This window comes from Fundulus heteroclitus, chromosome 7, assembly GCF_011125445.2.
Source record: "Fundulus heteroclitus isolate FHET01 chromosome 7, MU-UCD_Fhet_4.1, whole genome shotgun sequence".
NCBI lineage: Eukaryota > Metazoa > Chordata > Actinopteri > Cyprinodontiformes > Fundulidae > Fundulus > Fundulus heteroclitus.
The window spans coordinates 28,725,225-28,748,647 of NC_046367.1; the positions used below are offsets into that span (position 1 = coordinate 28,725,225).

General features: G+C 39.4%; 2 protein-coding genes across 2 annotated transcripts in view; both read left to right on the forward strand.

The window, feature by feature from the left end:
- Positions 1 to 6,236, forward strand: part of LOC105934161 (activin receptor type-1) — a 44,933-nt gene extending 38,697 nt beyond the window's left edge. Inside the window, exons 9-12 of the mRNA XM_036139427.1 lie at positions 77 to 352; positions 1,148 to 1,345; positions 2,546 to 2,676; positions 2,791 to 6,236. Of these exons, the coding sequence (XP_035995320.1) occupies positions 77 to 352; positions 1,148 to 1,345; positions 2,546 to 2,676; positions 2,791 to 2,925 (740 nt within the window). The 3' untranslated portion in view covers positions 2,926 to 6,236. The remainder of the gene's footprint in view (positions 1 to 76; positions 353 to 1,147; positions 1,346 to 2,545; positions 2,677 to 2,790) is intronic.
- Positions 6,237 to 11,908: 5,672 nt separating this feature from the next.
- Positions 11,909 to 23,423, forward strand: part of LOC105934168 (activin receptor type-1C) — a 28,050-nt gene continuing 16,535 nt past the window's right edge. Inside the window, exons 1-2 of the mRNA XM_012874033.3 lie at positions 11,909 to 12,284; positions 21,274 to 21,504. Coding sequence (XP_012729487.1) covers positions 12,215 to 12,284; positions 21,274 to 21,504 — 301 coding nt within the window. The 5' untranslated portion in view covers positions 11,909 to 12,214. The remainder of the gene's footprint in view (positions 12,285 to 21,273; positions 21,505 to 23,423) is intronic.

Sequence of the window (23,423 nt, forward strand, 5' to 3'; positions counted from 1 at the left end):
TATCTGCCACACACAAACAATAACCTCATCTTCCTGTGTGAAACTTTCATCAACGTAAATATGTCTCCCAACTCAGGCTTCATCGCCTCAGACATGACCTCCAGGAACTCCAGCACTCAGCTGTGGCTCATCACCCACTTCCACGAAATGGGCTCCTTGTACGACTACCTCCAGCTCAGCACCCTCGACGCGTCCAGCTGCCTCCGCATGGCGCTCTCCATCGCCAGCGGCTTGGCACACTTGCACGTGGAGATCTTCGGCACCCGGGGGAAGCCGGCCATCGCCCACCGAGACCTCAAGAGCAAAAACATCTTGGTGAAAAAGAACGGGCAGTGCTGCATTGCTGACCTGGGTAGGAACGCTGTTGTTTAAGGTTGGCGTACGGCACAAAAATGCATTCTTTAAATCTGAATCAGATTGCAAGGAATGCCTTTGTGGTGGAACTTGAAGGATACGGATGTCGTTTATAACTTGATATGGCTTCATCAAAAGCATTTAAAGGTCTGTTTATCACTCTGTTTGCCACGTTACGGCCGATGAAGAGGTTCTTTAAATCCAACGACCTGTTAGTTTGAACATCTGTACAAATATCCCTCCACTTCCCCCTTGGCTTGTCTGCTAAGCCATATTTGTTGTTGAATTCTGAAAAAAAAAAAAAAACGAAGGCATACGTGTCAGGCGGCTCTTAACCAAAAATAAATTTTTGCAAGACCGTGGCCCGCTCGATCTGATGCACCAATGTTCCAATTTGCAGACGCTTGAATAACATCTAATTCAGCTGAAAGGCCGGATTAGGTGTAATGAATGTGGCTCCCGGTGACGTATTGCGCGGTGCAGACAAACACGGCGGCAGTTGTTTGTCTCATCAGCGTGTTGTTGTCGTGTTTGAAGTACATCCTGTGTTCTGGAACAGGGCTGCTTGCTCTAAACGAGTGGCGTTTTATAGTTTAATTCGGCCGAATGAGTCTAGCGCGGCGTCTTCGGTGTAGCCATTTAAGACGAGAGGCCTCCCACCGGCAAGCGCCGCATGCCGTTGCCGTAGAGACGCGATGTTGGGAAATTTTTATTTTAGACCGTTTTTTTCCTCTGCAAACTTTTAATTACCTGGGGGGGCGAAACTGAAAGGGTTTTATGTTTTGCACCTCAGGTCTGGCGGTCATGCATTTTCAAGACACCAATGAGCTGGACGTGGGCAACAACCCTAAAGTTGGCACCAAGCGCTACATGGCCCCCGAGGTGCTGGACGACTCCATCCAGATGGACTGCTTCGAGTCCTTCAAGAGGGTGGACATCTGGGCCCTGGGCCTCGTCCTGTGGGAGGTCGCCAGGAGGACCGTGAGCAACGGTCAGTATGTTCCTCTTCTTCCACGTCTTCGTCAGAGCGCCTACATTACGCAGCAGCAGTGATAAACTGGTCATCGCGAAAATCCCACAGCATAATGGAAGGTTAACATGAAATTAAGATTAACTCCTACTACTTGTAATAAATACTGTTCTTATAATTGGTTAGAATATTATCTGTGCATAAGCTGCTAAATATCTGAATACTGTTCTGGGATTTCTCTTCTCTGGTTCACGTCAGACAGAACCACTGAGCCGATGTCAGAAACAGCCGGTCCATGACACTTTGAAACCCTGAAGCCTCTCTTGGTTTCGACGCGTTTTCTTTTAGACGTTAACAGCTGTTGCTCATCCGAACAACAATCATTCAGGCTTTCAAGTTCTTGTTTTACCGTCTTTTCCGTTTGAAGCGCCTCCTTTGGGTTTGGAGAAACGGCACCAAAGCGAGTTGCTCTCAGACGCACCTCAGAACAGGGATAAAAAAGGGGGAACGGGGGGGGGTAAATTAACGAGGAATTCAAACCAAAGCATTGCATTTCCTGTCTATAAAGACCACAACTGATTCAATTAGAAAAGCTGGAATGCATGATACGTCCCCTTTTAAAGATTGCTTGATTTTACATTTCTGTGCGTTTTTTTTTTTTTTTTTTTTGGATAGGATATAGACTCATTTTGTCCGAAATGAAGGTGAATAATTTAAACTGTTTTCAGCCATAACCTATTGACATGCAAAGCGTGAACTCCTGATAACTGGAATAAATTATCAGACAATTATCGAGTTCCAATCACTCTTCTGAGGCATTAATCTTGCACACGTTGGCGTTGAAGTGATCATATAGTCGCCACATAATTACGCAACCATAATTCTCTGTTTTGTTTATCAATTCCTGCTGGAATCCGTCCATCCGTTAATCGTCTGTCAGTCACTCCTGCGTCCATTCACCCTTCTTGCCATCCGTCTGCTGAGGTCCCACGTTCAAAGTTTGATCACTGTAGAGATGTTTATTTTTTTAATAACATGCTAAGATAAGAAGGACTGGGAACTCTGGAAGTTGACTGTATTATATTAGAAAAAAAAGTCTCTAGGAATCCCAGTAGCTTCACCTCAGCAGACAAAACCTTTGTTGCATTAATCAGTGAGCTATCGACCAGAATAATAAGAGATTTTTTTTTTCTTCGCTGGCATTCTCGCCTCTCCATGTAGGCATCGTCGAGGACTATAAGCCACCGTTTCATGACGTGGTCCCCAGTGATCCCAGCTTCGAGGACATGAAGAAGGTTGTGTGTGTGGATCAGCAGAGGCCGAATATCCCAAACAGATGGTTCTCAGACCCGGTGAGTAACGCTCAAACTGGTTCCCCCTTAACACACAGCGAGATCACAATATATCATTTTGGGCGGCAGCCATTGAAAAGTACAGTGACGGATTATTTTCTTCTCATTTTTCAGACTTTAAGCGCCTTGGCTAAACTCATGAAGGAGTGCTGGTACCAGAACCCGTCTGCCAGGTTAACCGCGCTGCGCATCAAAAAGACTCTGACCAAGATCGACAACTCGCTTGATAAAATCAAAACAGACATTTGAGCCTTTGCTTGAGAAGAAGAGGCCTTCGAAAGACATCCAGAGGATGGAGCATCTTATAGAAAGTCTCAGAAGATTATAGACTTGATGGGTTTAGTGCCCTTATAGTGGCACAGACCTATATTTATTTTAAAGCGCTAGGCGGGACACATTTCGGCATCCAAAGATGGCTTAATGGGCATTTCTGAGGCCGCCCATGTAGTCTTGGAAAACGGAAACCATCAATTCAATCTATAACATAGGAGCTGGACTGTTCAAGGAGGAAACTGTTACCTGGGCATTTGGATAGGCTTGTTTTTTTTTTTTTATTTGTTGTTGCGTTGTTGTTGTTTTTTTTTTTTGAAATGCCGACTTTTGTTTGACACATTTTACAGTTTAAAAGATGTCTGAACATAACGGTTTCATCTTTCTCTTTTAATTGTACTCCATTTGCATTATGCTACGTTCATCTAGAATAAAAACAGGCCAGCTAGGGAGTTTAATGAGGATCTGCAACAGCAATTGCCACCGGTGGCACCATGTTGTCCAGATGGGCGCCAGTGTGAACTATTAGTGCAAGTTTCTTCTGAAATGTAACATTAGGGTCTGCGCCTGTGGCACTTGTCCTTTTTTGCAGATGTATACCACCCACCTAAAGACACTCTGTTGCAAACATTTTTATGTATTACGTTACATTTGCACTCATATTTCTTTCAGCTTCAGACACACGAGTTAAAATAAGATATCTGCCAGTTACTGCTGATTTTTTTTTTTTCTTTCTATTTGTCCAAAGGCCTGTAAGTATGCCTGTAAAGCCTGTATACTGTCTTAAAGCGTGCATTGTTGTCCTAATGCGTGCGTCGTCAAGTGAGTGAAGTCAGACTTAAGCCTTTTTTTTTTTATTATTTCTTGAAAATTTTATATCAGCTAGTGATTTCTATTAATTAAATAGAAAAAAAAAGATGTCTGTCTCATTTGTCATAATTGGGTTTCTAGCAGATGTACAAGCCATAAAAGTGGTGTCTTAAAAGAAGAGGAGCGTTTGTCGAGAAACGGTTAAATGCATTCCTGCAACATTCAGTAAGAAATTTGTGACCTTCACAACAGGGATTTAATCATCTGTGGTAATCCTTTCTTGTTTAATATTGTTGGAGCTGCTCATAGTTGTACGTCTGCAAGAGTGACTTTCCGTACCAGCAATGGCCTTTAAATCCACTCGTCCTGTCAGTGTAGTGTTTGTGTAACCGCTGTTTAAATTCCAGTATCTGGAAGTAATCCGCCCACATTGCGGTTTATCAAATAAAATGTGGTTGCAGCTCAATAAAGAACAATCATTACACAGGTTTATTTATATCGGTGTAGCTCGCCTTGCGTATAATTCAACAAGCAGCCAAGCATTTGTGGACCTTAATTCTGCTGATGTTGGTCATGATGGTGCAGTGATGCTGTGGTCTTTAAAGCGGGTCTGGGAGCCGACTGGAGAACGAAAGCGTTTGACTGCAGAGAGGGAAGCATGACGGGCTCTGAGGTTTCCTGGTAGATGGCTTTGCTGACTTTTGATTTGATTAAAAAAAAACACGATAAACACTAGCAATTCAGTTCATTATGTTGTGCCAATCAATAACTGTCACCTCAAGGTGCTCTACAACAATCTATACACAGACATGCCCAATGAAAGCGATCTACACTAAGAGACTAGATTCAATTTCGATCGTAGTTGCGTTTGGTTCATTATGCGGGTTGATGAAGTATCTTAACATGCCCAGCATATTGCATTAAATCTGCGACAATCCCTCATACAGAGCATGCATGTTGCAACTGTGGAAAAGGATTGACTACCTTTCTGGTCAGGGAAAAACTTCCAGCAGAACTTGGGTCAGTGCGGGCATCCATCGGTCCTGACTGGATGGGGATTTCAAAAGATGGAGAATCAGAAGCTCTGGTCCAGTAGCACTAACAGTGTTAAACAGCAGTAGCTCTTTTAGTGGCTTTAGTTTAGCCAATCATAGATGAGACAGAGAAACCTCAGTATGGTTTGTAAGTATTATTAAAGGAAATTAAAAGAGGCAATTTGACTGTTTGAAACTACTGTCCTTGCAAGTAAAATGATTTCAGCAGCATACTATAATTCCCACAAAACGATCTTGTTCCATGTGGAGAAATAACTTGATGTCTGCACTAATAATGCAACAAATGGCTTAATACTCGAATGTAAAAGGTAAAAAAAGGCTGTGAACCAGGTTGTTATGCGATTTTTTTCATTCTGCATGTTTGGCAGTAACTGAGCTGAGGTGTGGCTGGCAAAATTGTAACTCAGTTTTCTGGGTAAAATACATAAATAATCATAATTAACTATTTAAGAAAAGGAGAAATTACTTTCCACACAGGGCAGCGATGGTTTAGGTAGCTTTTACACGTAAAAGATCCGAGTCCAGTGAACACTCAGCTACCTGCTCCTCATGTTATTTAGGCTGCTATGAACCATACAGCGCCTTGGAATGGTACTCACACATTTTGTCACATCACAGCCAAGAACTTCAATGTGTGATGTTAAATTCGGAAATATTCACAAATCAAAATCTGCAAAGTCTGGCCCTGCATTAGGGTTCTGCCCACCTCTGAGTCAATAAGTTGTAGAACCACGATTACAGCTGCAAATCTTTCTGGGAATGTCTCTTCCAGCTCTGCACCTCTAGTGACTGATATCTGTCTCCTTTGCAAAACAGCTCAAGGTCAGAAGATTGGTTTAAAAAAAAAGAAGAGAGATACAGTTTCAAGTCTTTCCACTGATTTTCAATATGTATTTGACCAGGTCATTCAAATACATGAAAATGATTTACACAATCTCCCTCCCTCTATCCTGCAGTATTTTGCCGCATAGTTTTTTGTTTTTTTTGACTGTCCTCTGTTTATCGCCATCCCATCAACTCCCCATCAAGTTTAACCTTGGGAATGACGTGTTCATGCTCATAGTCAGTGTTCATTTTTCTCCACTCAATTCGTTCTGTATTTAAGCCAAAAAGGTCCATTTATCTCTCACCCGACCAGAACCCCTCCTTTGACGTGTGTCCCCGCGTGGCTTGTGGGAAACTCTAGAAATCGCTTACTTTGACTTTCTTTAGATAATGGTTTTATTCTCTCCAATGTAGTCCAGATTTGTAGAGTGGATGACTGATGGTTGTCCTCCCAACAGATTTTCTCACCTGAGCTGTGGATCTTTGCAGCTCCTCCAAAGCTAACACAATGATGGACTGAACACCTGTTGTTGGTGAAATTTTTAAAACTTTGGGTGTTGTTAAACAACCTAACCCTCCATTAAACTTCTCCACAACTTTCTCTCTTTGTGATGTTTTTTTTTCTCCTCTAATAGTTTTCAACAAACCTCTGAGGCCTTCACAAAACCGTTGGGTTTATGGTGAGGTTAAGTAACACACAGGTGAACACTACAAATAGACCACCTCTGAAGGCAACGGGTCACACTGGAATGTATTAATGAGTAACAGCAGAGAGACTTCAAATCCATGCTGAACTTTCCCAATTTTAATTTTTCTAAAGATTTTGAAAAATGTGTGTATTTTTTTCCTTCCTGTTCACATTTATTCAGTTTTCAGTTCATTTTATTTATATAGTGCCAATTCACAAGACTGTCTCAAGGCACTTTACATAAAAAAAATCAATTCAGTCGATTCAAACTAAAAGATTCCTAGTTGGTTACATACATTGCAATTCATCCTAGTTATCAAACAATGTAGTCAAGTTCAGTTTATTATTTAAATTGGTTAAAATGTCTAAACCCAGCAGACTACATCAAAGCATTCTCTCTTCCTGGATGAGCGAGTACCGACAGTAGACAGCCGTTTGTATCGTGTCGTTGACTTTGCAGCAATCCCTCGTACCGAGCATGCATGTAGCGACAGTAGGGAAAAAAACTCCAGCAGGACCAGGCTCAGTGTGAACGGCCATATGCCATAACCCATTGGGAGTTTGAGAAGAGAGCAAACACATACAAGAGCACTGATTAAGGAATAATTTATATGTTAAAAGTAAAAGGTTAATAACAATATTAGAGCACTGAGACAATTTTCAAGGTTAAATGATGAAGGGGAGCACATATATTATATATTATGTTACAGTAAAAGCTCAGCCAATAGCTTTGTCTAGGAGAGAGATGGGGTTAAACACTGAAATACTGGGCCAACTGTATGATCTAAAGAAGAAAATGAAGTTGTTGGCAGCAGCTCAGCCAACATTATTATAAGAGAAAGGTGATTAAGAAAATTGGCCCAAGCACCAAACTTTGTGGTACTCCACAAGGAGGAGTTATCATTTGAATGCATGGTGGTGCAGTTGGTAGCACTGTTGCCTTGCAGCAAGAAGTTCCTGGCTTCAAATCCCAGCCTGCAGTCTGGTAGTTTCCATGTTCTCCTTGTGCATGCCTGGGTTCTCTCTGGGTACTCTGGTTCCTCCCACAGTCCAAAAACATGGCTTGTGATTAATTGTTCTGTCCAATTTGACCTGTAAGTGCATGGTTATGTGTTCTCCAGTGATGGACTGGAAACGCTTTCAAGGTGTATCCTTTATCCTCTTGCCCAGTGACCGCTGGAGATAGGCACCCCCACGACTCTGGGTATAGAGGTATAAATGATGGATGAACAAACTGGAATCTGTCAGACAAGAAATATTTAAATCAGCTGTTCCCATAATCCCTTTCTTAGAGAATATTGTGATCAACTGCATTAAACGCAGCACTGAGTTCCAACAGGACAAATACTGACAAAAATCAAGCATCGGAGGCCATGTGAATATCATTAGTGACCTTCAGCAGAGCTGTTTCAGTGCTATGATGAGCTCTGACGCCTGACTGAAACCCTTCAGACAGGTTATTACTTTGTAAATATTTAGATACTTGATTAGCAACTATTTTCTCAAGAATTTCTGATAAGAAAGGCAGGTTATATATAGTTCTGTAATTTATTAAGTGATTTTGATCAAGAGAGGGTTTCTTTAGTAAAGGTATAACAACAGCCACTTTAAAAGCCTGTGGTAAATATCTATTTAATAAGTATAGGTCAATCATGTCTACAATGGGAGCATTAATACAAAGGGATACCTCCTTAAATCATATAGTTGGGACTTGGGAGTGGATCTAACACACAAGTTGAAGGTTTAGATAAAGCTACAATTTTAGATAACTCAGAAAGCTCACCTGGATCAAAACAGTCCAAACACAGATCTGGTCTACATATAACTTCAACACTGCCTGTCTTATTGAGGATGCCAATGATTTTATTTCTACCAGAATCAATTGAATTTATGAAGAATCCCATCAAGTCATTACTGCTGAGGGAATGGACGGATCAGCAGAGCTGTGACTGCATACGTTTGTGGCAACTTTACTAAAAAGAAACCTAGGATTATTCTCTGTCTCCTTTATTACAGATGAATGTACTGTTCTACCTCAGTGAAGGATTATTTTATAAAACAGTAGACTATTTCTCCAGATCTAGTAGGATTCCTCCAGATGTGTAGAGTCCCGCAATATCTCTAGCTTCCTAACAATTTAAAATACGTATCTCTGAAATAAAACAGGGAGCCAGTCTCTTATTGAGAAGTACCTTCTTTTTCTAATGCATTACTTTGTAAAATGCAATGAAGAAGTTACACCATGAACAAGAGAACTGACCTAAAAACCTGGTGGACAATACAACAAGCTGAAGGGCTTTTAGTACTTTGTAATTTGGACGAGGGAAACTTAGGGTTTAGTATTCAAAATAATTGTATTAATTGACCTGGGGTATACTAAAGTGATCCTCTGGCTGCAGCCAGGTTTCTGTAAGACAAGATAAACCAGTCTGATTATCACAAGTGTTGTCAAGTCACACAAAGTCTTTGAGAGCTCTTATGTTCATCAAACCACATTCAATTGTGTTCATATTTCTGTTCAGTTGGAGTTGTATCATTTTTTATAAGCTTTTTATGATTTTTAGTCTTATTTTTTTGTCCGTTGGCAAATCACAGTCTCAATGGGGTAATGGCGTGTTAAACTATGGCTCTGCTCCCTGGCTTGTCAGCTTTTCGGATAGCTAATAAATTTGTCCAGATTCTCAGAAAGAAGAGCTGCTCCGTCCAAAGATGGGCGGATGCTGTCTCTCTGGATCAGACCAGGTTTTCTCTATTTAGTGTTAGTCAATCACATTAAACCCCAATAAAGCACATTGAAGTTTGTGGTTGTTATGTGAACTAATGTGAACGAAGTCAAGGTGTATGAGTACTTTCGTAAAGCTCAAAGGCATGTTCTCTGTTATTGTTGTGCTGTCGTGTTCTTTCTGATGAATGTCCCTCACCTCCGTCTTTCTGCCTGGAGACAGAGGCATCTGTTGTTGCTGTGGAGCCTGGGCAACAGAAGCACGACTCTGGCCACAAGTCGCACGCAGTAAATAACTACTTGTGTGCAGACAAGTTTTGCAATGCGGACATGCGCACGAAAAGCCGAGCATCACTGTCAAAGGTAGCGAGGTTCGCCTCCAGTTGGGCCGCTCGCATCCTGGGACAGGAGTTACGAAAGCTCTTGTGGTGCAACACGGTCTGCTGGCTGGAACACGCGGCCGTAGCGGCCCCGCCGAGTAAAACATAGCATTAGTACAGACAACAGGACAACAAATCAGAAAGGAAAGAAAACCCTCACACAAATGAAGAGGGAAAAAACACTTTTAGAGTTCAGAAGATGTCACAGACTCAAAAACCGGACACAATGCACAGGAAGATCAGAAAACACGAAAAAATATTTGATAAAAGATTCTGAATTAATAGGATTTTTCTGTAAAAACACAAAGAAACAGAAATATACAAACAATAACACAAAACCAATGCTACATTTCCAGAACAGAAAACAGACACAAAATAAAGACACAGCGTTGGAAATAAATAAAAAAAGAAACTCCATCCATCCAATTTCCGAACCGCTTTATCCCTCATGAGGTCGCAGGGGGTGCTGGTGCCTATCTCCAGCGTTCACTGGGCGAGAGGCGGGTTACACCCTGGACAGGTCGCCAGTCTGTCGCAGGGCAACACAGAGACAAACAACCATTCACACACACACACCTAAGGACAATTTGGAGAAGCTAATTAACCTAACAGTCATGTTTTTGGTCTGTGGGAGGAAGCTGGAGTACCCGGAGAGAACCCACGCATGCACAGGGAGAACATGCAAACTCCATGCAGAAAAACCCAGGGGTGTACTCGAACCCAGGACCTTCTTGCTGCAAGGCAACAGCGCTACCCACTGTGCCACTGTGCAGCCCATCAAAAAAAAAAAGAAACTGTTTTCCTAAAATCTTTCTATTGAAACAGAAAAAGGTTTATAGTTAATGCTTTCATTATGAGTTGCCATGAAAAAATGTTTTTTCTTTTGCTTATAAAAGCTACCCTAACCATCCCTGCCCTGTGTGGAAAGTAATTTTGAGTTTAAATTTTACCAGCCACACCTCACCTCAGTTACTACCAAACATGCAGAATGAAGAAATCACACAAGTAGAACCTGTCTGACAGCACAAAGTAGGCTCATAGGTCTCAAGATGCAACACATCATGATGAGAACTAAATTGAGGAACGGGTGAGGAACAAAGTCACGGACATCTATCCGTCTGGAAAGTGTCGGCCTACTTCAAGAACTAGGAGGCCAAAAATGAATCTTCGCTTGCCTCAGTTCAGGTAGGCATTCATGGTTCAACAGTAATGTTGTGCTGGAACATATTTGGGTTATGGATCAGAACAGATTCAGACAAAAAGTAAAACCTTCCTGTACACATTATCAAACCAATCACCTTCCAATGAGCATTTCCCCCCGAGTTACTAAGCGGTTTAGCGCAAAGCATCTAAAATAAGTCCAGTGGTCCACCATCACAGCTCAGTAGCCTAATAGCAGAAGGAATAAACGATCAATAATCTGGAGCACACCTACAAGTTCATCTCTGAATAAGTCCAAAGAAATGACATTACGTCTTCTGTAACCCCCAGTTGGTTGAGGAAGATGACCGTTCATACTGAGCCCGGTTCTGCTGGAGGGTTTTCCTTCCCGTTAAAGGGGAGTTTTTCTTTCCTCTGTCGCTTCATGCTTGCTCAGTATGAGGGATTGCAGCAAAGCCATGGACAATGCAGACGACTCTCCCTGTGGCTCTACGCTCTCAGGAGGAGTGAATGCTGCTTGTCAAGACTTTGATGCAATCAACTGGGTTTCCTTAGAGAGGAAACTTTTTTGACCAATCAGTATAATCTGACCCAATCTGTATAATCTGATTGAATTTGACTTTGGAAAGTGCCTTGAGATGACATGTTTCATGAATTGTCGCTATATAAATAAAATTGAATTCAATTGAAATAAGATTTTGGATCGGTCTAATCAAAGCCTGGGTTAAAATCTGACTCAGATGGCTGACCTTAAGTGAGGCTGAATTCTGCAAATATGATTGGGCCAAAAATTCTCTTCCTCCCGTTTTCTGATACTGAAATGTTCCGTTTTTATACATTTCTTTTTTGTGGCTATTGGCGTAAAACTCATTAGTCCCAAATCGATACACATGTTGCCAACATTTTCACATCATTTGCGGGTTTTGAGTGAGTACTTAATATCTTGAATATTATATTATATTATATTATATTATATTATATTATATTATATTATATTATATTATATTATATTAATTATATTATATTATATTATATTATATTATATTATATTATATTATATTCTTTGTGCACGTCATGAGGTCCGTCTAATATCACTCTAAAAGTGTCACTATCTCTTTGAAAATTATTGCACATTAGCCATCAAATGCAACTTTTTCATCCTTTTAAAGAATTTTCTATACATGTGCGCCTTATGCAGAATGATTTCCGGGCTTTGGGTTGTATTTATATTATAGTGGCGGCACGCTGGAGGTAATTTCCATATTCATCAGGCAGGCAGACGATGACAGGCGGTGGAGGTGGACCTGCAGCAGTTAAATGGATGTCGCCGCACACTTTCACTCCGCTCCATTCACATGTCTGGATCGGAGGTCTGCGGCGCTTAATCCTCCTAAATCCCGGTCAACAGAGGCGGAGCGAGCAGCGTTTTCCAGTTTCCTCCCAGATCAGTTTCACCGTGGCGGGTCGCGCAGACAACAACAACAACAACAACAATAACAACATAGAGAGAGAGAGAGAGGGAGAAAGAAAGAAAACCAAAACACGATGTGTATCCTAGTGTTTTCAGTAGAGTAGCAGCCTGTGGAGACGGTGCGCTCAGGACGGGGGAGCAGATGCGCCTCTTGCCATGACTGCTGCCGGGAAGCAGAGCTTTCAGGTGGCGCTGATCTGGTTGTGCGTCGCCCAGCTGACCGCAGGTAGGCTGCTTGTCTCCGTGTGCGTCAGGACCTGTGTGTGTTTTTAATTGTTTTATGTATTATGTGGGTTATTCTGTAAAGGTTGGGTTACTATATAAAAAAAGGATATTGTTTTGGTAAACTTCAAACAAAAACGCAAATTTTACAGAGGCTACTCAAATAAGTGAGTCTTTGAAGCACGCTTTATACATGTCTGAAAAAAAGCTTTGAAACCCCAAAACAAATGAAATAAAACACTATTTCTATAAATACACTTTTTTTAAAGCTTCCCACATGAAACTCGATGTCTGTCGCTTCTCAAAAACTATTTTGTGAGAGAAGCCAGTGTTTCATTTTAAGATTTATTATGTAATACCATTTCATTGCGCACAATGTGTTATATTCTGTATTTGATAAATTGTGGGGTCTTTGGGGCTAAACTTCAATCTTGTTAATTCATCTGGCAGGCTTGGTTGATTAAAGCATCTTTCTGCAAACTTTTACCTACTTTTCTATCTCAGATTTAAAGCTGATGGTGCAATAGTGCATTATTTCATACCAGACCTGAGGGATTTATTCAAACACATAAATTTGATGAGGAATGTTTATACTAATTAAGAGCCACTGTAGTAATCAAAAAAATATCCTGGCAGTTCTCCATGAACCTTTTCATAAATTCATAAATGTTGATGTGGGGTTATGCACCTTGTTGTGATTCAAAAAACACAATTGTATATATATATATATATATATATATATATATATATATAGATAGATAGATAGATAGATAGATAGATAAACAACCTTTAAAATATTTATTATTTCCAGTTGCATTACTACCTGACACTGAAAATGTTTAGAAAAGTCCAGTCTTTGATTTGAATGCATCAATAGAGGGGAAATTAGTCATCAGTCCCTTTAAAATTAATGTAACTGCTGTTTTTCATTTATACTTCTCTAAGTTGATCAATTTCTAGGATCCTCTGTCTAGAATTTCATGGATTTTTGTATCACTGCAGTACATATAAGGCCATAGAAGCCCAGTGCTCTTAGAACCTCTTCAAAATAGGAAACATAAGCGAACATGCATGTCATTAGTTGTATCCCACAAGCTAATCTATATCAACTGCCAGAGACGTAACTTAAAAATGATACACAGCTTAAATTGCCTGAAACAAGACTGGATGAGGACTCAATTTTAACCTCTCACCACACACAGTGAGAAGGATGGTAAGGGAAAACAACCATAAAAACTCACTGCTGGCAGGAGCAAGTGGTGGCATCGTGGGGTCCCCACCTGACAGGAAATAGATGTCACAGCTACACTGCAACAGGCTGTCTGGCAGTGAAAGCAGAAAAAAAAGCCCTTTCTGTCCTACCGTCACCAACACAAAGGTGGAGTGTTTTTGTTGCGACAAACACTCCAGGATGAATAAGTTGGGGGGTGGGGATAGCTAATGTCATTGGCCCATTTCCACTTAAACTCCCATGAAATGCTATTGTATAACAATGGGAATAAAGATCTCAAATTGGTGATCAATGGATGATTCTCAAGGATAATAATCCAAAACAACACAGAAATGGTCCATCAGGCACAAAACTAGTCTTCCTCCATGGTTATCTCAGTCCCCAGACCTAAATCATGTAGGAAACATGTGGGGTGAGCTGAACAGAAGAGAGGATCAGAGAGGACCAAGGATTCTGAACAAGCTCTGGAAACTGCGCAAAGATCTGTCTTTCTGTGCTCACTAACATTGTAAAAAATGTTACAGGACTAAGACTTAGCCTAGAGGTACCAATAGTTGTGGTATGGATGGTTCTGTTAAAAACATGGCTCCCTAACATGGGATGTTAGCTCACATAATAAATGTGCTCAGATCAAATGTTGTTTCAAAACAAGATCTCGGGACCAGAGAGAGCGGTCATTGATTTAGATGGATCTGTAGACGTCAGCAGACATGTTCTACTGTCAGAGAACATTCTCTCACCTGGGAAAGTTTATGCTCACAAACAACAGCTAATGTCGTGTCTGTGATCTGGTACAGGCATAAACCGTGTTGTGTTCTTTTTTTTCTCCACTTTGGCTTGTTCCTCCACTTAAATGCAAGATGCTAATTGGTTTCGTAATCTTACAGGGTAAAGAAGTGTTTCCATGAAGAAACAGCTTTTTGTGGTTTGTGGAGCAATCTGTGCATCACATCCATCAGAGTGTCCTGCATATTTATTTTATTTATTTATGTTGAAGAGACAATAAAAAGTAAAACAGAAAAGAAAATAGATCTTATGATTTCCTGCCCCCCTTACACAGCTCAACATACAATTATTTAAATCTCTCCACACCAAAGAAACCCTTAGAGTACCCTCATATTAAACCTTACATTTCACCATTGAATCTACAGTTACCCACACATTATTAATATCATTAATTAATTAAGCATTCTTGGCCTTTGAGACACCCATCCTATATAACACATTTTCCGATAAGCTCCTTTTTGTACGGATTTTTAGGCTTTTTGATATTTACACTTTGTTTGAGCTCGTCATTTATTCCATTCTGCAGATCTACCCCACGCACTGATGGACAAAAACTCTTTTTGCTTGTCCTAGTACAATGTCTTTTAAAATTTCCTCCTCCTGTCAAATAATAACTCCCCTCTCTGTCACAGAAATTTTTTTGAATATTGTGTGGAAGTTGCCGGTTTCTTACTTTGAACATAAATTGTACAGTTTTGAATTTTACAAGGTCCCAGAATTTCAATACATTTGATTTAAAAAAAAAAAAATGGATTTGTGTTTTCACAATATCCCACTTCATGTGGTCTTCTACATAATAGATGATCTTAGTAGCAAAAACGCTCATTCCATCCTGTTTCCAATTAGTAGCCACACGCCTCTTTGATATATTTCTGTTAAAAAAATAACGTGTCAGCAAAACAAGATGTTTTCATTGAGAGATTGTTGGACAATGTTGTTAGAGACGCTACGCTGTCATCCAAATATGGTAGTGACATCCTGTTCTGGTGGTTCTCGAAAAGCTGTTTTTTTTCCTGAAATGTGAGTTTTAAGATTACTTCTTTGCCATGGAAACAGTGGAAAGCTTGATTATGATTTATGTACACTGCAAAAAAGGGAACGCAAAAGTAAGTAAAATATTCTTGAATTGAGTGTATTTGCTCTTAATTTGAGCAGGTAAATAAGATTATCTGCCAATGGAATGAGTATTTTGACCCATAAAATAAGATATTTAGATATACTGCACTTGAAGTAAGATGATGGATATGAGTTGTTCCTATTCTAAGTGCAAAAATCTATTTCCATTAGCAGATCATTTAAGCTTCGCTGCTCAAATCAAGGACAAATACACTAATTTCAAAACAATTTTACTACTTTTAGTTCCCTTTTCGCGGTGTATATAATAGTTTTATGTTGTCTGGCTCTTCAGATTGATTTTACGGGCTTTGATTTGTGTTCTCGGTTTTCTTTGTTTTGAAAGCAATTCTCACAATCTCACTGCTTGTGCTGTTGGCCATATTTACTTTTTTTTTTTTTCGTCACTTTGGTCCAAACCTAGTGTAGGATGTCACAAACACTGAACTTAGGTTCCTCCTAATAAAAAACCTTGTTAAGAAAAGGATCACACCGCTTACTGATTTTCAGCAATGTTTTTTTTTTTTGCAAATTATGTTTTCTCTCAGCTTGAGAGAAGTTTACAGAGATATCTGAACAGCAATGAAAAAAAAAAAAAAAGGAAGCATACAGATTCCAGCATAGGCGCGGAGAAACCAGTATGTCTATTTTGAGACAACGGCGCAGACTGTGTCCACAATCCCCAAAACACGTTAACACCTCCGAGGCCCAAACTGACTAAGAAATCGTTGTCTTGTTTAGCTAAATTCGACTTCCTCACTGATTTGTTTTGTTTGTCTCTGTATAATCTTTGATCGACAGAACAAAGGTTTAAAAAGTTCTCTTCGCAGCATCTCCCAGACGGAGATAAAAGGAGCGGCGAATCTGATCTGACTCAAAAATAAAAATAAAAATCCCCAGAGAGGAGTTGTGTAGAAACTGAGAGGGAAAGTGTGGGAAGTGCAGACCGGAGAAGAATTTAGGAATGGAAATAAGATGGGAGTTGTTTTGGAAAGCCCAGCTTTGTTATTATCATATTATACTGTCTGAGTTTCAGTCAGGCTGTGGTGACTGTTTAAGCAAGGCTATAGTCTCCAACATGAGCCTTACAGATACTCTGTACTGTTTCCTTAAAAAGATATTGGGGGGTGTGTACATTTTCACACCATAACCAGGGAAACCAAAGACATTGGAAGACAGTATATTTAAGTTCAGCGTATATAATTTAAAGTTTAGGGTTAGATCTGTGTGCAGAAGTAAACACAATGTGACTTAACGTGACCCGTCTGCTTTAAGCGACGACAGGAGAACATAAACATCAATGATTTACTGAATAACAATCTGTTTTTTTTTTTCACTTACAGAAACTGAATAGTCGAAATATTGATTATTCTTGACAGGGTTGTTACTAAGCAACACATACATTATTTATAGTGCTGTAAAATAATTAAATAATGTTTTAGTTTCAGAGAAAGAAATCCATAGTAAAAACAAAACATTGTTTTTAAACGATGATTTCATGGGTTATGGGGGGAATAATACGATCTCCAGACCTGACTGGCCCTAGATTTAAAAGAAACTACACGAATTCACGATTGGTAAATCGTGACTTCAAAATAGTTTAGCACATTTTTGGATAGATGAGTACAGTTTCTCTATTCACACCTAGGCATCATTACTTCCTGACTTGCAGAATTCAGAAATAATTTAAATAAAATGTGACCGACAACATGAAGTAGGCTAAAAGATATCTAAATGCAACACATCCCGCCCAGTTTTTATTTTTATTTGACTTGGTTGTTATTCTGTGAACTTGTGAAACGAAAGACAGAAAGTTTTGGAGGTTGTGCATCCCGATACGTGTGGAGTAAAACTAACACAGCCTTTCAGGACATCACACTGTCAGACATGGTGGTGGTGGTGTGACGGTGTGGCGGTGATAACTTTCTGTAATCACAAATTCTGCTCCGTAGCATCAAATCCTAAAGAAGAATAATCAATTTATGCACTTTGGTAAGACAGGACCATGATCATAAACACATCACCCCCGCATCAAGAGAGAAGAAAAAAAACATGCCTACACAGAAAAAGGAAGGCTTAAAGTGGTCTAGTCAAAGACATGACTTATGTCCATCTGAGCTGCTGTGGTGCCACCTTAAACAAGTAGTTTATGCTCAAAAACCCTCCACTGTCTTTAAATTAAAACAGTTTTTTCTGTGAGAAAAACGCGGGCAAAAATTAATTCACAGCAAATTAAAAGAATGATTGTCGGTCATCACAGACGCTTGCTGGTGCTGATATTACAATCTGTTTGATGCACTGAAGGTGTAACAAAAAAAACAAAAAAAAAACACATAAGGAATCTGTAAGGGGGTAGATACTTTTTTTTTAAAGCATTCTATAATGGAAATATTGTGATGATGTTATTACATTTCCATACCTGTCTCTTCCTTCGCTGTCAGCTTAGGTGCTTTTGCATTTTTTTTTTAGAAAAAAACAATTGAGCATCCAGCTTAACATTATATTGGCCCACATCCACATGTGTACATGTTTTGTGAGTAACATTAATAGATAAAAATATTTGCCACACCTACTGGCACGCTGCTGCTATTACAATGCCTTGCTCCCTGATCGATCGATCAGGGAGCAAGGCATTGTGGGCCTATCTATCTATCTATCTATCTATCTATCTATCTATCTATCTATCTATCTATCTATCTATCTATCTATCTATCTATCTATCTATCTATCTATCTATCTATCTATCTATCTATCTATCTATCTATCTATCTATCTATCTATCTATATGTATATATATATATATATAAATGTGTGTATATATATATATATATATGTATATATCTATATATCTATATATATATATATATATGTATGTATGTATGTATGTATGTATGTATGTATGTATGTGTATATATATATATATATATATATATATATATATATATATATATATATATATATATATATATATATATATATATATATATATATATAAAAATCACTTTAAAAATAACATTGAGGGAAGCCAAAAGCAGTGTACTATCAAACTAAACAGAGAAATAAGATCAGGCAAGACTATAAAAGGTACACAAAACATAGGAAATATAAAATTAGCGGGGCTAATAGTACAATAACATCAGGTCACAGTCGAGCTCTCGCGGTTGGCTGAAGGGCGGAGACTTACAGTAAAGTGGGTTTATAAAGAAGATTTAAATTCAGCAAGTGAAGGTGCCAACTTAATGTGCAGTGGTAAATAATTTAACCATTTAAAAAAAAAAAAAACACCTAAAGCATCGCCTTTGATTTTCCGTTGCGTACTTGGAGCATGTAAAGCCCATCGGGTCTACTGATCTGAATGATAACGATGAATGATAACATATGAGTGCAAATGACAAAGACAATATAGGCAAGAAGATTAGGTGACTTAAAAACAATGAAACGTTATAGCGGTGATGTGGCTGCTGGTGAAAAACAGGCTAATGTTGGTGAGATGCATTCCGAACAGAAGAAGATAAGATGTGAGGTAATAAAAACCTTCATTGATTCTCAGAATTTCATACATTCAGAATGTGTTTTTTTATTTGCCAATCACCACAACTGAGAGTACCTGACCATCAAGTTATGGGTGGGATCCATTCTCACACCTATATTTGTGTTTTTTTTTTTTATGCAGACATCAGGGAAAAGTTGATAAATGTGTTCCTGCTCAGGGCATTTTCATCTAAGCAAGCCAGTCAGATTGGACGGAGAGTGCCTTTGAATATTTGCTTTAAAGTTTTGCCACAGCTTACATTTAACTCTAGACTTTGACTAGGCCATTCTAACACACATGAATTTAAAACGTCTGAAAGTCGGAGACCCATTGGATCTCAGGGTCGCTGCCCTGCTAGAGGGTGAATCTTTGTCCAGGTCTCAAGTCTTGCCGCCTCTAATAGGTTTTTACCCAATTCTGCCCTGAATTTAGCACCAACCATCTTCCCATCAACTCTAACAAGCCTGACATGCCAGCATCCCTGGTTCACAGTGTTGTAGAAAGCAGTGCAGCGTTAGTTTCCTGCCACAAATAGTTTTATTTTTTCATGCAAATAGACCATTAAAATGTTGGTTCTTTTCCAACCAGAGCACTTTCCTCCACACGCGTCTCCTACGTTGGCTGTAGCGAAAATGTATCCAGTAATTCTTGTAGTTTTCTTCTTTAGGTTTAAAGGGTATGAATACTTCTACAAGGCATTATGATCCTTGCATGATCACACGGGGTGAAGCTGCAGGCTACGCCCTGAAAAGGATCCATGTCCGTCACAGGGCAACACTTCGACAAACAGGACAAACTACTGTGCGTGCACAAATTCACACCTAAGGGCTGTTTAGAGACTTAATACCATAACATGCATCTGTTTGGGCTGCGGAGAGAACCGAACATTTCCTTGCTGTGAGGCGACACTCCTAACAACTCCGCCACTATGCAGTGGAGAATAATTTTATAAAGTGCTGCAATACAAACCATAATTTCTGCTCCAGATGTGTGTTTTTTTTCCCACGACACTCTACCGTCTTGTGTTCTCATTTAGCTCCTTAGGTGTACTCCATGGTTTCAGATCTGTTTCGCATCATTAGTAGAGTTGACTTGTTTCCAAATGCTCTGGGCTTTTATGGTGTTCTTTTGCACCTGAAGCCTAATTTGTCTTCTGATGGAAACAGGAAAGGTTTTCCTTGGTGTGAAATCTTGCCTCGGCGATGTGCACCAGCACAAAACCACTCCAGAGCTTTATTAAACCTCCTCAGGGTTACAGTCACACCGCACATTTAAATAGCTTTTCTCTCAGTCCTGCGAGCAATTTTCTGCTAAGGTTTTTCAAGGTTTTGCAAACTTCAACCTTGCCACATTCATTCCATTTTATCAGCTGTTTTTTTTTTTTTTTTTTTTTAATATTGAAGGTCAAAGAAAACCTAACTCAAACTGAAAACCCATTTTTCTCCCATTTTTAAAATGATGAATTGCTTGGACACGGCTGATTCTACAGAGATGTTTTTTCAGGACTAAACGGTTTTATGAAGCTTTGAAATTTTCCTCACCACATCTGACCTTTTGTTAAGATAAATGTAAACAAGCCACAGCGCTGAGAAGCTGATTAAGAATAGAGATGTGAGGTTTTTTTTCCCCCTCAACATTTGACTTGGGAGATAATTTCCTTTTCGTTATTCATTTACCATCAGTTTTACGTCTAACTGTATTTTTTTTTTATTAAGATGTTTCTTGAAAAAGGTCTAATTTTGCTGTAAATATCCATCCATCCATTTTCTAACATGTTTATGCCTATCTCCTGTCAATGGGCGAGGTACACCCTGAACAAGTCGCCAATCCATCGCAGAGCAGTAAATATGCATCTATTTATGTAATAAACATCTATTCCGCTGTTCTTTCTATTCACACATCATTTTTTTCAAGGATAATTTCATTCGTATTTACTTTTCCCATTCATGACACTGGAACCACCTTCCGACTAGGCTCCGTTCCAGATTGTGCAACATTTATCTATTTTTTTTCCCCCCAGGTTTTTCTTGCGGGCCATCTCGCTCATCAGTCATTCAGCAGCTTATCAAATAAACCATGACAGCTCCAAGTAGAACACAAGATTATGTGGGTGTTAATCTAAGAGGCATTACTCTGGTTCCTCCACCTCCTTTCATTTAAGGGCTCAGATTTTCTTACATAACAGCAGCAGCAGCAGCAGCAGCAGCGTCAAGTCTGAGAGTAAAACTGTTTTGTCGAGGGGACTTTTACCCATGTTAATGAATTAGCCAGTGCATGGTGGGTGTAAAAAAAAAAAAGAGTTATAAAACTGGTCTGTTTCATGTGTTTCAGGCCTGAAGTGCGTGTGCCAGCTGTGCGCCAACCACACATGTGAGACGGCCGCAGACGGCGCCTGCTGGAACTCCGTGATGCTGATTGACGGGAAGGAGGAGACAGTCAAATCCTGCCTCTCCCCCTCCGAGATGAAGGGTCAGGTCTTCTGCTACAGCTCCAGGAACGTCTCCAAGAGGAGCTGCTGCTTCACTGACTTCTGCAACAACGAGACCCTGCACCTGCACCGAGGTATAAGCAGCCGTGCGCTTTTGGTGCTGTGATGTCAGGTCTGCAGCCGTCGTATTTTAGGTCATTTTCATTTAATCTGTGTCCGCTGACAGAGATGACAGTTTTTTTTTTTTTTCATGCGGGACAAAAGCATAAAACCCGTCATCTTCTCAGTCTGTCTCGGTAATTTTATTCAGTCAACAGAAGCGCCGATCCAATCTGTGAGGGATTTCCCACTCATTCTGGTCCCGGCCAGACGAGGTTGATGCTGATCCGCCTAGATCCTGTGACATAACAAAGCTGGCAGAGGTTAGGCGACGGCCCTCCCCCGATTTATAAATAAATACTTTGTCAGGCATGTTGTTTAGAAAGCCTCTCTGCCCAGTAGGAAATTGCCCATAACACAGGGCTTTTTTTTTTTTTTTTTTTTTTTACACCTCAGGACATGAATGGGAAACTCGGGGAGGCAGATTTACTGCATGCTCTCAGAATGTTGCCTGTTTGCTTTAAGCAGAACCAATCTGATACCTGTTCAGCTCAACTTCACCGCTGCTTTATGTAAAAACCCACAAGTCATATAGATAACTTAAAACAGATTTGTTCGCAGCACGAAGCAGTCTGTCAGTACACATTTTTTACAAGTAAGCTGTGCCTTGCAAAAGTATTCACACGCCCCTTTGAACTGTTTGCACATTTATAAACACAAGTATTGGGCTAACCTTACTCTGTCACCCCTAAATAAATTGCTTTCATAAGTCATGTCTGCATCAAATAGAGCCAACGGTGTGATCTCAGCATAAATACAGCTGTTCACTCAACAGAGCTGATCTTCATGGAAAAGTGGCAATGAGAAAGCTGATGTTGAGTGTCAGAAAACAAATTATGTGCATCACCGTGAACACACCATCCCCATGAAGCATGGCAGCATCGTGCTGTGCGGACGCTTTTCTTTGGCAGCTGGTCGTAGTTGTGGGGAACATGGGAGGGAGCTGAATACACGGCAGCCCCGGAAGAAAAACTGTAAAAGGCTAAAGGATTGAGAGCGTGGAGAGATTTGCCTTCCAACATGATAACAACTCTGAAGGATGGAGAGCCATTTCATCCAAGATTAGATACATGCAGACTGCTATTAATGAATTGATAATAAATATTCCATCAAATAAATAAATGTCCCCATGAAAGAAAAAAAGAAAGGAAAATATATATTTAGAAATACTACTTTGGCTTGCTTTCTAATTTTTTATTTATTTAATTATCAATTTATTTAATCAAAGATTTATTCATTTATTTATTTTTTATTTATTTAATTCAAGATTAATTTATTAATTTTTTAATTGATTTAATTCAAGATTTATTTATTATGTCAAGATGTATTTATTTATACATTTGTTTATGTAATGTATATTGATTATTTTAATACAAGATTTTTTTTATTATTTAATTCGAGATTACTTTTTAAAAAATATTTCATTTATTGACTTATTTATTTCAAAATGTATTTATTTACTGAATTCAAGATTTGTTTACTTATTTTGTGATTTATTTATTTAATAATTTAAGGCTGTTTTTATTTAATTTTATTTATTTCATGTTCCTATATTTTGAGGAGGGGGCAGAGTCTCAGTTCAGTTTGCTAGAGTTGAGCGCGTGCCAGACACATAGTGAGCGAGCGTGTGTGAGATTTAAATGCACACACACTCGCTCAGATTAGTGGCACAAATTACCTTCCTTCTGATTAACCAATTGTAGAGAAGGTGACCCAACGAAGGACCGCCCACCTTATTTGCGTAATGAGCAGGAAATGCAGAAGGAAAAGTAGAAAAGATGACAGAAAAATGTTCAAAGATTACATGGAAATTAAAGGTTTGTAGGCAAAAATAAGGTTAGACAATTTCAAGGGTGAAATAAAAGAGACAGAAATGCGTTTATGAGTTAAAAAA